Below are 16,235 nucleotides of genomic sequence, written 5' to 3' on the forward strand. Positions count from 1 at the left end.
TTCGTCTTTTCATTAATAATTTTTTGGGGGGGAACATTTTTGTAAATTTCATGGTAATAAGTTGTATATGCCTCCTTGTTTTTTCAAAATGTATTGTTTTCTGGATGAATCATCTGTTGAACACGTGCATGATCCTCAAGTTGTGGCTGCCTAAAAATTCGCTTATCCTTCCCATTCACCTCTTCCATTTGCACTAAATATCCTCCCATGCTAAACTTACTCACATCAGTATACAACCCAAGCTTACTCGCATCTTCACTATAGTTTGGGAAAGCCAAGGTGATATATCTAGCAGCCTCCTCTTTCAATCTCTCAAATGCTTCCACCATTCGCTCATCCCACTTCAGCTAACACAATTTTTCTTCCCTGTCCATTCAGTAAATGGTTTCCCTATACCTGAACAATCCCTCATAAACTTCCTCCCAAACTCAATCAGACCCAAAAAACCCTTGAAGTCACACATAGTCAGGGGACACGGAAATTCCTTTACCTTCGCATGAAATTTTCACTTTTCCTTACGCCACTTGTGCTCACCACATGACCAAGAAATTCCACCTCCCCAGACAACCATGTACATTTCTCAAGCTTCACTTTCACTCCGACCTCTTCCAAGCATTCTAACACCCTTTCAAGCAGTTTTATATTCTCTTCAACAATCTCACTAGCAATCAAAATGTCATCTATTAACACAGTTCACCTTCTCCCTATCAAAACTGGCCAAAACTACATTCATTGCCCTTTGGAAGTCAGCAGGCGCGTTAGCCAAACCAAAGCTCAATTGCTTAAATTGATAATGACAACTGCCACTTGAGAAAGCTGTAACAGGCCTGCTCCCCTCCTCAAGAGGTATCTGTTAAAAACCCTTCACTAAATCTAACTTTATGAATACTCTCATCCCATACATTTTATACAAACAATCAGACATCACATTCATCGGAAATCGCTCCTTCACAGTCACTTCCTTTACTCTTCTGTAACCCATGCACATCCTTAGACTTCCATCTGACTTATATACCGGGACTATGGGACTATTCCAGGCACTTTCACTTCTCTTTTGCAACCAATGGCACTCCTTTCCCTAACTTACTGTCTACTCTTCCATCCTTATCCAAATACAACTCTCCATGTACATTCTCTTTCATACACAACTCAATCATATTCGTATTCGACGGACCACCATCCCACACCTCTTCAAGAACTTATACCTTAGTAACATATCGTACTTATCATTCGTCCCTTCAAAAATCACTCTCATCCATTACTACCCCGTCAATTTCTATTTTCTCACATATCGTCCCCACTACAGGCATGCCTAAATTCCCTATTCCTCATACCTCCCCTTTACAATTCTTAATTTCACACTCAATCCACAACTTGTCACATCCACTCTTAAAAAGAATATTTACACTGCACCCAGTATCAATCAAAGCAACCAAACATATCCCCTTGGAATTCACTTGCACGCTCATACATTCATGTGCTCTACTACCAAACCCTTTCTCATGCAGCAATCCTTCATGCACATGCATCACTCTTACTGTTCAAACACCAGAGGACCCACCCAACTGAATCCCCTCTTAACTAGTTTCCCAAAACTGTTAGCTTGCTTCACTCACTTTTGTCTACACACACTCACCACATGACCTTCCATTCCACATTCAACACATTTCGCACGCAGTTCCTCACACATCCTAGCATAATGCCCATTCTTTCCACAGTTGCCACAAACCACATTCACATGGGTACCCAGACATCCACTCACTATGTGCCCTACCTGCCCACACCTGTAACATTTAATATCCCTATCTTTCTTACACTCACTAAATGCCCCATTTGCCCACACCCAAAGCACGCTCCTAACGCCCACCGACATTCATTCTTCTTGTGTCCTGGCTTTCCACATCTGTAACACTGCTGCTCTCGTTCATGACTAACTGATCCTACTCTTCCAAAGCTTGCACTCCGATTTCTCTTGAGTTTTAATATACTTACATTACTTGCTCTAACGCTCCTATCAACCAGTCGCTCTGCCATTCGCCTCAGCCCCCCTAAAATTGCCTCCCTATAGCTCTTAAACTCTGGTATACCCTCAACTACTTCAGTCCTAACACTAACATTTCTACTCTCATACACCTATTTAACTCATAATCCTCTACTATTTTTAAAATGTTCCATGTTAACCTTTCATTCGTCCATCTCATTTTTTCCTTACTTTGTACATTCATAAACTCGTATACGCTCTCTGGTACAGTCGCCAACACTTTAGCACTAACTCCTTACACTCATTTATCCCTTTGTCCCCAAACATTTTCCTAGCTAATGTTTCCAACCTGCACACATACATTGACAACGACTCACCAACATTCATTCTTACCACATCAAAATTATGCTTTCTCCTATATCTAACACTATTCCTTATCCTCTGTGCCTGTTCCACAATCCTGGCTTTCACACACTCATAGGGCACATTCCCTACACTCATCATTACCCCAAACATACTCAACAAAAAACCCCATCAAGAAGTTACCTAACTCTCTTGTTATTTCCATACCTTACCCACACAATACTTCTCATATTCCTTAAAATAAGTCCCCTATATCCCTACTACCATATTCCTCGTATTGTGCGCATCGGGGTGCCTCTCTCATATACACAGCCTTTCGTACTTCCTGCTCACTCTCACTCTCACTTTCGCTACTCCCATTCTGACCTTTCTTACCCTCTTCCGAGTATAACGAATCTACTTCCATACTCACATCCATACTTTAGTCATACCTTTCTTACCCCTCTTCTTCCTACTTACTAATTCCCACTTACCACTATCTAAATTACTCTCATCCTGCACCTTACTCTCAACTCTATTCTCATCTTCATTCTCTTCTTATCTTGCCCACTTTCATTACCAATCTTCTTCCCTTTAGTCCTTTCCTTACTCTCAACTCCCTTTTTACCCTTCTGCTCTGATCTATCCCTATTCTGTACCTTCTCTTTCTTCTCCTCATTTACCACATGCATATCACTTTCCTCACTCACATTTTCATCCACTTGTTCTTTCACTCTCTTAATCGGTCCTGGTCCGTCACAAGACCCAGTAGGCCTACCTTCTAGAGCTAACTCTTCAAAAAAAAACTTTCATCATTTCCTTCATCATCTCTTGCACATCACTCATCATCGATCCCAACTTTTAATCCACCTTATCAACCATCCGCTGTTCCACTCCTTTCACTTCTTTCATTTCCACTTTCGCACTCCTTAGCATTCCTCTAACTCGCTCTTCAGCTCCTCACACTCTACCCTCAACCTCTCAATCTCTACTTCCAATTGTCCTCTCACTTCTCTCTCCAACCTCATCCTCCTTCAGCCTCTCCACTTCAGTTAAACCTTCCATACTCATTTTCCTTCACCAATCATACAACCCATAACACCAACCCTCCTGCAGCTGCCACACCAGCTGCCCCAAGTTGAGTGCCAATAAATAATGTGGCGGGATCACAAACTAAAAACCAAAAACTCTCAAAACACTTGTACTTACCAACTACTTGACAAACTCATGGCAAGGATCTGCACTGTCCACTGAATACGGCTGTCATAACACAATACACAAACAACCAAACAAAGACAACATCTACACAACAATGCAATAACTATACAACAAAAGACCACATCACAAACAATCACTAACATCAAAAAACAATAACATGACAAGCCAATACACCACCTTCAACATCAAGGAACCCCAACAACTCACCAACAACAACCCTCAACTCACATCAACAACTCATCTTCAACACAACAAACTCACAAGCACAACAAATTCAACAACACAGGCACAACCACCTTCAAACATATAACACCAACAATAATTCAAACAACTTCAAAAAACACACAAAATAACTGACCATCAATAACATTCAATACTGCTACTAAAAAACTGACTCCATCACAGACTGACTCAAAACACATACCAGACTTGCGACCAACCCAACAGACACAACAACCCCTCGCCGAACAAGCAATTCGCTTGTTTAACTATCCATTCACACAAACACAAACAACCTAATGAGCCAACAACAAAACAGCCAGCCTCTCTCTCTCTCTCTCTCTCTCTCTCTCTCTCTCTCTCTCTAACACACACGCAACCCAAGAAAACATTGTCAAATAGAATAAACAGATTGTTCCTCCATAATAGAATCCAAGGACAAGCGGTTTGGAGGTGAATGCAAGCAAAGGAAACATCAAAGGAGTACATGAGGTTGTCTAAGATATGTACAAAGGGAGCAAAAACACAGGTTAGAAGCAGTGTTAGGTTTTAAAAGCAATGTTGGGTTAACTGAATAGATACCAGTAAGAGTTGGTTTACATCAAGGATCTGATTGAAGTCGATACCTTTTTGACCTGATTATAGATGTTACCTCAAGGAATAAGAGATTAATAACCCTGGTGCATGCTGTTTGCTGATGACAGCGTGATATGTCACCAACAGAGAGGTAGTGGAGTCAAAAGTAACACAATGGAGGAATGTATTGAAAGACAAAGGATTAAAGATCAGTAGTAAGAAGACTGAATATGTAAAGTTCAATGAAGATCAAGACTTCAAGATTAGTATGGAAGGGACAAGGCTGAACAAGACTTCGAGATTAGTACGGAAGGGACAGACTGAACAGAGTAGAAAAGTTTAGGTACCTTGGTTCAACAGTAGCTGGTGACGGAAATTTGGATGCAGAAATAACACACACTGCACGCTGGATGGAAATTTTGGAGAAAGATGTCATGTGTATTATGTGACTGTATATCAATATAAAGATTAAACCAGCACTGATATATGGAGCTGAAACATGGATAGTAAAGAGAGCACAAAAGAAGGAATTGGATGCAGAAGAGATGAAAATGTTTAGATGGACGTGTGAGGGACAAAAATGCATAAGATAAAAAATGAAAGAATAAGAACTACCCATGTCGTAGAACTATCAAAGAAGGACCAGGAAAGAAGACTGCAGTGGTATGGCCACATGATGAGACATATGTAAGGAGGAGAGTGATGCAGATGGAGGTGTTTGGTGAGAAAGCGAGAGGAAGATCAATGCGAAGGTGGATCATTGTTCTTAAAGAAGATCTGAAAGACATACAATTGTCTGAGGACCATGTGTTTGACCAAGTCAGGTAGAGAAAGGCTATCAGAACATCAGCCTTAACAGAAGAGGGAGAAGATGTAGGGAAAGAAGAAATAATCACTAACTTGGATGGCTATTTTGATCTGGTTATCATTATGATGGATGGATACTATGTAAAAAATCAACAATTTATCATTCACAATAAAAAATACAAATCAATATCAAGTAGTATCAAATACTTAATAGAAGTCTAACAATAAAACCTGAAACCCTAATAATAAATCTAGTTGGTACACTGCTGAGATTTCCTCAAGAAATTTTGAATAAGTAGCTCTGTAAGTTTGTTACTCTCACTCCCTACACAGCCATAAACAAAGGATTTCTGTCTCTGAGATTGCTATTAATTGGCTAGTGGTAAGACAAGAATACTTTCCTTTTATTGTCAATACTTTAATACTTAAATTTTTTCTCCAAGTCATATAAATTTCAAGAGATTACTAAACAAAATTAAAAACAGATGATGAGGATATGAAATATTAGGATACATAAAACAATAAAAGGATAAAAATACGTACTTATCAATTCGACAATGCAAACGAGTTATAACTAGATTTGTATGAAACATGTTCACCTACACATACTAAACAGCAATCAAAGTAACCTACCCATCAGCATATACTGTCAGGACATGAGTGCCTGGAACCAAAAGTCTCCAATAATCTCCATCTGATGCAGAAATTATTTCATGATTAATGCCTTGAATGTTTATAGTGGCATTGCTTATAGGATTGTTATTTTCATCTACGACAAACCCTTTAACCCCTGTATGTACCTGAAATACAAAAAATAATTATCTCAGTGACTTCCAGCAATGTTAAAGAATGTTTGCTGGTTTTATTCTAATCATAATCTCAATGACTTTCAACAATGTTACAAAATAATTACTAATCATATTTCATTACTCTTTTCAAATTTTCTTTTTTAAACTATGACTCTAACTGCCTATTTCACCCAAACAAGATAATGAACTCTATTCAAAATAAACATTTATTAAGAGAATCTTACTTGCTCCACATATGAAAGTAGTGACTGCTTGTTTTCATTCCAGTAATGAGGAAGTTCTGAGCTACGAGGATACTTGTTGCACGACATTTCTACAGTTATTTCAAAACAATTAGTATTTAAATAATTCCAGTCCTGCATGCCACCAGAAACACTGTACCACACAGCTCCGTTGGTAATTCCATCATCAAACACAACTTCAGGAGAATTACAAGGTTTTCCTAGAAACATTCTAGGGTGGGCCTGTAACGTATTCAATAATTTAAGAGCTGCAACTCACTATACATACTTGAAAACAAAATAAAAATGATTACACTTCCAAATACACAGTAGTATATATGTTATCAAAGCTACACAAACAACTGCACTGTAATATACATACCCATTGCAATACAATGTAATGTCTCTATTGCCATATTATGTATCAACATCCAGTAATGTCTGAATTACAACTAGTCAAATAGCTTTGCTGTTCAACACCAATAAAAGCATCATGACTTCATTATGAAACTTAACAGGTAAGTCTGATGGGCAACCAGCTCCTCAAGTTTTTCACAGTGCCAGCAAACGCTTTGAGAAGGCAAATGCAAAAGAAATGAAGTTTTAGAAATCAAAACCACAGAGGACAATTCTAAAAATTTATTCAAAGGAGGCCTGCTTGTGCACCTTTAAAACATGATCAAATCCAAATAAAAGGTTAAAAGTTACTGAGATAGATTTTCTGAAGAAATGAATCAAGTCCAAAATATCTAAATTGCCATTCAAGTCCAAACCATGATGAGCAAACACAAGACACAGATAAGGCTGCTCAGTGCTCCCAGATAGCAGATAAGGATCTCTTCTAAGATCCAAGAAGTGTGAAGAAATCAGCAATCAGGAAAAGACACACTGTGTGTAAGAGTATTCCATGTCTCATGAACTACTGACACAGACCCATCTCCTTTGGTAAATGTTAATTGAGATTCTGCATACCACTGTGAAAGCAGATGCTGCAACATCCAAAAAGACTTAAGACTTTCTACTAGACAGCTTTCACCTATGAAGAAAAATACATCCGCTTATTGTGGAATCTGTGAAAGTGGTGTTCTTCAGTTTCCTACATAAGGACTCAGGGCTTGTCCATGACAGACCTACGACAGTGAACCACTCATCTTGAAGCTGAAGATAGTTAGTGGGAATCATCTTGTTTTTTGTTCATTGACCGCAAATTAATTATAACATGTCTGAGGATACTGGGGAGGAAAGGCACAGGCTTCCATGTTGTCCCAAACTGCAGTATTGCATCTATTCAACAGGCTGTTGAATTTAGCTGGGGCAGCCAGTAGACTGGAAGTATGTTGTTATATGACTTTAAAAATAGGCTGACTAGAGAATGCCCCCCATTACTTCCCAAATCACCATACAAACATTCATGTTCAATGAATATTAAGGGGAAGAAACCTGGAAACTAGAGTTATATTGTGCTCGTCCACCCATCAAACTTCTATGACAAAATAAAAAAATGACTCTTGAGTGGTTACCTCCTTGGTTCCTCAAGTAAATGATTGTAGTTGTCTCGCTGGACATGTCTCAGAAATGTTCATCTCTGACAATATCATCACGAATCATGACGAGGTCACTTTACGCCGATAACCGAATATCGCTGGATTTTGGTTATTGGCGCTTTTGTTAGGTATCTATCGGCCCCAATACCCAGTTATCAGTGCCGGTAAGTGGAAATTAGTGTGCGCACACACACACACACACACACATAAATATATATATATATATATATATATATATATATATATATATATATATATATATATATATATATATATATATATATATAAATATGTATTATATATATATATATATATATATATATATATATATATATATACATACACACACACACACACACACACACACACACACTATATATATATATATATATATATATATATATATAATATATATATATATATATATATATCATGATTGGCCTGGCCAATCACCTGATATGTCCCCCATAGAAAACCTCTGGGCAATCTTGAAGCGCCGTTTTCATGAGGATACCTCGACAATCCCCAAACTTGGCCGATTGTCTTCCACAGCAACTCCAGAAGGTCACTAGTCCCAGGGCTTCTTTATTGGGACTTATTGGGATGTAGCGTTGACGGTGTGGGTGTTAAACTATTTTTTTTTAAATTGAAATGAAATGATTTCTGCGCAGGATAATGTTGTAAATCTCTAGACAAACTGCACTGACTGTATATATGTATGTATGTATGTGTATGTATGTGTGTGTGTGTATGTGTGAATGTTATGTAGTATTATTATGTATGTATATTATTGTATATATTATAAATTTTATCTATATATAATCTAGATTATTATATATATAATATTATATATTATAGTATATATATATATATCTATATATATTATCAGTACTATATATTATATATTATCTATATGATATATATATCTATATATATATCTCGTATGTTATATAATATAATTTTATATCTCTATATTCTATATATATATATATAGTATATATATATATATATATCTCTCTTCGCTTTACTTATAATATATTTTATATCTATATATCATATATTATATATCTTATTTATTTATATATATATATAGTATATATATATATATTTTATTCTATATATATTCTATATATATATAATTAGATATTATGATATTTATTATATATATACTATATTAGATATAAGAATATTTATCTTCTATAATATATATAAATATATATTATATATATATATCTATAATATTATATATATATAATTAATATATGTAATGTATATATATACAGGCAGTCCTCGGGCTATGACGGGGTTTCCGTTCTTGAGACGCGTCGTAAGACGAAAATCGTCGTAAGCCGGAACATTGTCTAAAATCCTAAGAACCTTACTTTTAATGCTTTAGGTGCATTCAAAACTATGTAAACTGCATTCTTATGGAATTTTTCATCAAAAATATTGATTATTTTAGATTTTTGGCGTCATATTTCAACTGCCAGATCAGCATTTGTAGGCGTCGTAACTCTGGAACATGAGTAGTAACCCTGGAAACATGCGTTGTAACCCTGGAAATAATTTGTGATGAATATAATTGAAAAGCGTCGTAACCTAGGAACATAGTTAAGCCGAGACTGTCGTAAACTCGGGGACTGCCTGTAATATATATATATATATATATATATATAATATATAATTAATAATATATATATATATATATACAGTGGACTCCCGTTATTCGCGTTCTCCGGATTCGCGGACTCACTGATTCGCGGATTTTTCTTTGGAACCTATCTAGAAATTATTCGCGGAAGGACTCGCCCATTCGCGGGTTTTCTCTGTGGAACATATACATAATTATTCGCGGTCATCCCCGGCTATTTGCGGATGCGAATTTTTTATGTGTTTACTATTCGTACAAGGACATTTCATAATGATATGGTTATTCTGTTTATTAGACATTCCTTATAAATCTTGATGTAATGAATTGAATAAAAATATTGTAGGTATAAATTGGTGAGCAAGATAATATGAAATAAAGCATAACAGAGTGAGTTTGGCAACTGAGAAAATGAACAATCGTATACGTACAGCCATCTCTCTCTCTCTCTCTCTCTCTCTCTCTCTCTCACACAAAATGATAGATAGGAAACAATAACAGAATATGTATTGCTTGAATACGATATGGCAACAAGTTTTGGTCTGACTGAAGTGTAGAGTTACTTTGACACTGACTTACATGTCATTCCTGGTCATCTCACAGCCACGGATAGACATCAACTTCACAGCCGAGAAAGGCAATTGTATACAAAATAAATATTTTCCAGATGAAAAAGCAATTGGAGGGCCTATGTTATACCATAAAAAAAACACTCGCTTGGATAACTGTAAGATGTAGAAAAGAGAGAGAGATCAAGGGCAGGGCGGATGTAGGAAGGAGATTTAAGCAGTACCCTGGAAATGAAAAAACAACCCTTATAACTAATTTATAATTTATAGCCTTAGGGTTTGTCTCAAAGACATTCAAAGGTGTGTCACACACGTGACAGTTGTTGTTGCTTTTGTAAAATTGGCGTCAGGGCAGATTTTTAAGCACCACTGTGTTGATATATTATTAATAATTTGTTCATTACCTTCGATAACACGCCAAATTTTACGTTAGATAATCATAAAAATCTCTAGGATTGCGCGACCGCGCAAATTGGAAAACAATGGTGCTAGATTAAATCTGAAAACTCCAGATCTAGCGTGAAATGCTTTAGTTTAGCAACACTGCATTGGAACTTACATAAATACTATTGGGTCAATTGGGTACGCATTGTACAGGCTGTACATTTTATGAAATTTTTTAAGATGATTTTCTAATTATGGATGATGTATGTTAACGTACGTACACTTAAATTGTTTTATTTAGGATGATAATAAAAGTATGCAGACCATATCTAAAGTACGTAAGACAATGATTATATACATATTTGTAGCAGGGTACGTATTTTTCTGTCTGCGGCACGCAGTACGTACATGTACGTGTATTTTTCATACGTATATAATGAGTATATTTTCGTGACAAAATAAATTTTTATGATGAAAAAAGCTTTATTAATTTTCAAATATTACAGTTCTGTAATACTTTCATGTAAACACAGCAAAATGTCGGTAACAAAGTCGGGTTTTCTTAAAAGATGCTCTACCCAAGCCAACTTCCGCAGATAAACAAATCTTATGATGCCGTGACGCCTTCTTAGAGCAGTACCCAAACGAAATATTTAAAACGCATTCATTTTCCTTGTCGCTCATTGGTTGTACACTTGGTGTTGATTGGTTGAACCCTGGCCCCATTTCGCGGAGATGGAATTGTGGGTATCGAGCATCTAGTACCCAGCAGCCTCACTGCGCAGAAACTTACGGGTATACGCGAACGTTAAAGCTAAGCTCTTGTGCGTATCAGCAAATATCTGTGTGCATCGTACCGAAAATGGCCCCTAAAAAGCGCCCTGCTCCTTCTAAGGCTTCTGGCCAAGAAGCTAAAAGAAAGAAGACCGTAATGAAGCTTGACGAGAAGGTGAAACTTCTCGATATGTTGAAGGAGGGAAAAAGTTACGCTGCAGTCGGCCGCCATTTCAAAGTGAATGAGAGCACAGTTAGATATATAAAGAAAAAAGAAAATGAAATAAGAAAAAGCGTTAGTATGACATTCTATGGCACCGCAAAGGCTGTGTCTACAGTGAGAGACAAAACCATTGTGAAAATGGAATCTGCTCTCGCGTTCTGGATAAAGGACTGCAGGAAGAAGAACGTGCCCCTTGACTCCAACATCATACGCCAAAAAGCACGACAGATCTACCAGCAGCTATCAACTCCTACTGCTTCACAAGGTGGTGAGGAAGAGGAAGCCGAAGCCGAAGATGTGGAGGCACTGGAAGGCGATGAAGAAGGGACGTTGGAATTCTTGGGCTTTGGAGAACCAGCTCCTGAAGAGGAAGACGAAGAAGAAGAACCACAACCGGGACCGTCCTCAGCTCCCCAAGGATTTCAGGCTAGCAAAGGATGGTTCCACCGGTTCCAGAAAAGGTTCCATCTAAAGTCTGTTTCCCTACATGGGGAAGCTGCATCTGCAGACAAAGAGGCAGCCGCAAAATATCCGCAGGCCTTCATGAAAATAATCCAGGAGAAAGGATATCGCCAGAGCAGGTGTTCAATATGGACGAAACTGGCCTGTTCTGGAAGAAAATGCCGTCCCGGACGTACCTTATGAAGGATGAAGCTAAAGCCTCCGGATTCAAGGCACAAAAGGACAGGGTGACCCTCCTGATGTGCGGGAATGCGGCTGGTTTCATGCTGAAACCAGGCCTCATTTACCAAGGCCTGCAAATCCCAGGGCACTCAAGAACAAGAACAAGGCGTTACTGCCCGTCTTCTGGATGCATAATCCCAAGGCCTGGATCACCAAAGTCCTGACGGAGTACTGGTTTCACCAGAGTTTCATTCCTCAAGTTAGGCAATACCTGGCCGATTTGGACATCAACTTCAAGGTCTTGCTGATAATGGACAACGCTGGTGGCCACCCTCTCGATCTTTATTCCAAAGGAGTCCAGCTTGAGTTCCTTCCTCCCAACACCACCTCTCTCCTCCAGCCTATGGATCAGGGCGTCATCCGTGCCTTCAAGGCACTCTACACCGGGAACTCCCTCCAGCACCTTGTTGATGCAATGGACCGTGACAGTGAATTTACGCTGAAAGATTATTGGCGTAAATTCACGATTGCCACGTGTCTGTCTGTCATTGACCGGTCGTTGAAGGACATGAAGAAGGAGACACTGAATGCCTGCTGGAGTAAGTTGTGGCCAGACTGTGTCCATAATTATACAGGCTTTTCTCCCCAGGAAATCCAGCATTCAGCCATTAATAAGGCAGTCCAGTTGGCAAAAATTCTTGGTGGTGAGGGCTTTGACGATATCACCGAGGAAGAAGTCGGCACCCTCATTGATGCCCACTCTGACCCCCTTACCGACCAGGACTTGGAAGAGCTGACGAAGTCCGCCAGCGAGGAAGAACACTCTCCAGGTTCAGGAGAGGATCAGGAGGAGGAGGAGGAGGGCCTGACTTTGGAACGCCTGTCCCAAGTTAAAAAAATGGTAAACGACCTCCAGGAGTTTGTTGCAACATGGGATCCTTACATGGAGCGCTCCTTGAAGTTTTCTAATATTCTAGACACAGCATTGGAGCCCTATAATCAAGCTCTCACCACCATGAAGAAGCAACGGCAGCAGTTGCCAATCACAATGTTCATCACACGAACGAAGAAAGACCCTCCAAAGCCTCCCAAATCGCCTGAAGAAGTGCCTCCCAAATCGCCTGAGTCACTGCCTCCCGAAGCGCCTCCTGAAGGTGAAGAGGCGCCCTCAGAGGATATGTAACTCCTCTGCTTAGCTGTGCAGTCATATCTTCATCGTCATTCATCAGACTGCACGGCTAATTCATCATCATCATCTTTAATCAACATTCATCACTGGTGAGTACCCGGTTTACATATGCTGTACTAGCATAAAACAATTGTTTAATGTTCATACAAATTTTGTTCTTTCTCTCTATCGCTTCTGATTTCACATACATTTGTTTCCATTGTAAAAAGAAAATGGATGTCTCAAATAGTAACAGTATGAAAGAAAACGTGCATGACTGAATACTTATGGGGGGACTGAATTATTTTCACATACGTAACTAAGTCATGCAGTACGTACATAATACGTACGTACGTATTTATGTATAACCATAAAATGTAAGATTTACTTTAAAACAGTATTAATAATATTTCAAAGATTAATATGAACCATAATAGGATGTTTTATGTATATTTGATGAAGGATGGTCCTTTTAGCTACTTTGGTGTTTGCATGTTAAGGATAGCTAAGTTTTTGATGAGTATTTTTGGAGGGGGTCCAAACATTAGCGGATTCTAACTATTCGCGGGGGGGTCTGGTACGCATCCCCGCGAATACGGGGGGACCACTGTATATATATATAATATATATATATATATATATATATATCATATTATATATCTATATATATATATAATAGTATATACAAATAATATATATATATATAATATATTATATATATATTATAATAATATATCTATATATATATATATGTATATATATATACAGCATTTTTATATTAACTTTGTAATATTTTCTCACTTCTGCTTATTATCTTTCTTCAGAATTCTGGATAAGGACACAAACTCGCAGTTGGGTTCCATATATTTCACTTGCTAAGGTTCCGTTTCACCTTTGTTCAGTCCCCAATATTTGGATCAAGAAATTGGATACATAAGAAAAATAGGGAAAGATTTATGCTATTCTTCACATATATTAGATATTTGTTATAATAAAGCCCACAAAAAGTTTTATAGTGTAAGTAACATGGAGAAAGAAAATTCTAAGAACATTCTCAGTTTGCCTTATTTTAACGGATTTGAAGCCAGTAAATCATTGTTAAAAGCCTTCAAGGCCAACCTTGTTTTTTCCTATAATAACACACTAAATGGAATGTTAATAAAAACCCCAGAGAAAGCAACAACATAATATAAAAAATTACATGTATGGATTGTCCCTCATTTTATCTTGGACAGTCGAGTAAGGGCTTAGAAGGTTAAGCCAGCATAAATATTCTGTAAAAACTGGGCAAACATGTAATGATATATTCATTCATTTAAGCGAAAACAACCACCGAATAAATTGGAATGGTAGTTCAGTAATTCCAAGGTCAAAAGATGTCTTATCACGAAATCTTTTAGAATCTGCTTTAATAAAACTTACTTCTCATTGTAATTTCAACATTAGTCATGGCCTGTTTCATTTAGACCCTTGTATTTGTAACATGTTTAAGAATGACCTCAAAGATATAATTACAGACTTAAATAAAAATTAGTTGCCTTAAGAGATATCTTCGTTGTAATGTATGTTTTATATGTATTGTGAATATGTATTGTGAATATGCTTTTGTTTACCAAAGTTCTGAATAGCTGTCACCTATAATCCTTTAATTGTCTTGTCCTTGTGTCTGAGATGTTTGTCTTAATCCTTTAATGTACCCATTGTTTATGCTTGTTCGGGAAAGTTACTCATCTTCCAGGAGTGTCAGATTCTAGGTACGTACTAATCTCTTCATAATCCATATCTGTCAGTTATACGACTCTTCTTGTATTGTTATTTCCTCATGTATGTCAGTTCATCTGCTAAGTAAAGGTCGTTTGAACGTCGAAAGATCTCGCGGATACTCCGTTGTTTATTTTCCCTTGTGGCATATACCTTTATTTATGGATTTATCACGTTCCTAACTTTTGTGATTCAGTTATACATATGTATGTGTATATATTTTAATATCATAATATATATATATTATATATATAATATATAATTATATATATACATACATTATATATATATCTATATATATATATATATATATATATATATTATATATACATACATATAGATATATATATATATATATATATATATATATATATATATATATATATGTATATATATATACACACAGTGGTACCTCGAGATACGAAAGGCTCAACTTACGAAAAACTCGAGATACGAAAGCTGACATGAAAAATTTTACTGCTCTACATACGAAAAGTTTTCAAGATACGAAAGGTTTCTGAAAGTCCGAGATTCGCCCGATAACAATTTTGAAACTCGCACCGCGCCGCCATCTTAGTTCTAGTAGACTCGCCACCATCCTCCTGCTCTCCAATTGGTTCCTGATGCTAGCCAAGCCATGAGATCCTTCTCTCCTATTGACAGCATCCCTCCCATCATGCATCTTACGTGGTGGCGTTCCTTCGCTCGGCCACTTCGCACCCGAAGCTTTGTCGTACACATGCAGCATTCGTTCGGTCCAACAATTTCGTTTTGTATCATAAATTCGTTAGTGATTTCGTTGTGCTACTTTATCGTGTTGTGAGAACCTAATTAGTATGCGTACTACATAACATGATATTAAGATACAATAAAGTTTGTTCATACTTACCTGACAGATATATATATAGCTGTATTCTCTGAAGTCCGACAGAATTTCTAAAACTTACGACGCACGTAGTGGGAGTTGGGTGGTTAGTACCCATTCCCGCCGCTGGGAGGCGGGTATCAGGAACCATTCCCATTTTCTATCAGATTTCTATCTCCACTGTCTCCTGAGGGGAGGTGGGTGGGTACTAAAAATATATATATCTGCCAGGTAAGTATGAACAAACTTTATTGTATCTTAACAATATCATTTTGTTCATGAAACTTACCTGTCAGATATATATATAGCTGAATCCCACCTTTGGCGGTGGGAGAGACAGAAAAAGGATTTTAGGAAACATATAAATGTAGATGATTGACATCTTGGTTCCTTACCTGTTAGCATAGCTGACTTCGTGATTACTGTCACCCAAGCCTGCTTCTGCTTCACTAGAGTTACCAACAAGGTAGTGACCTGTGTAGTTGGTGCGCTCTAGATGATC

General features: G+C 37.5%; 1 protein-coding gene across 2 annotated transcripts in view; it reads right to left on the reverse strand.

Moving 5' to 3' along the window:
* LOC135210924 (carboxypeptidase D-like) overlaps window positions 1-16,235 on the reverse strand; it is a gene marked incomplete at its 3' end in the record, with an annotated part of 572,526 nt that overhangs the window by 270,248 nt on the left and 286,043 nt on the right. For both annotated transcript variants that reach the window (XM_064243890.1, XM_064243891.1), the window contains 2 exon segments: window positions 5,777-5,943; window positions 6,177-6,416. In XM_064243890.1, the coding sequence (XP_064099960.1) occupies window positions 5,777-5,943; window positions 6,177-6,416 (407 nt within the window).

The sequence above is a fragment of the Macrobrachium nipponense genome, chromosome 4, assembly GCF_015104395.2.
Source record: "Macrobrachium nipponense isolate FS-2020 chromosome 4, ASM1510439v2, whole genome shotgun sequence".
NCBI classification, from domain to species: Eukaryota; Metazoa; Arthropoda; class Malacostraca; order Decapoda; family Palaemonidae; genus Macrobrachium; species Macrobrachium nipponense.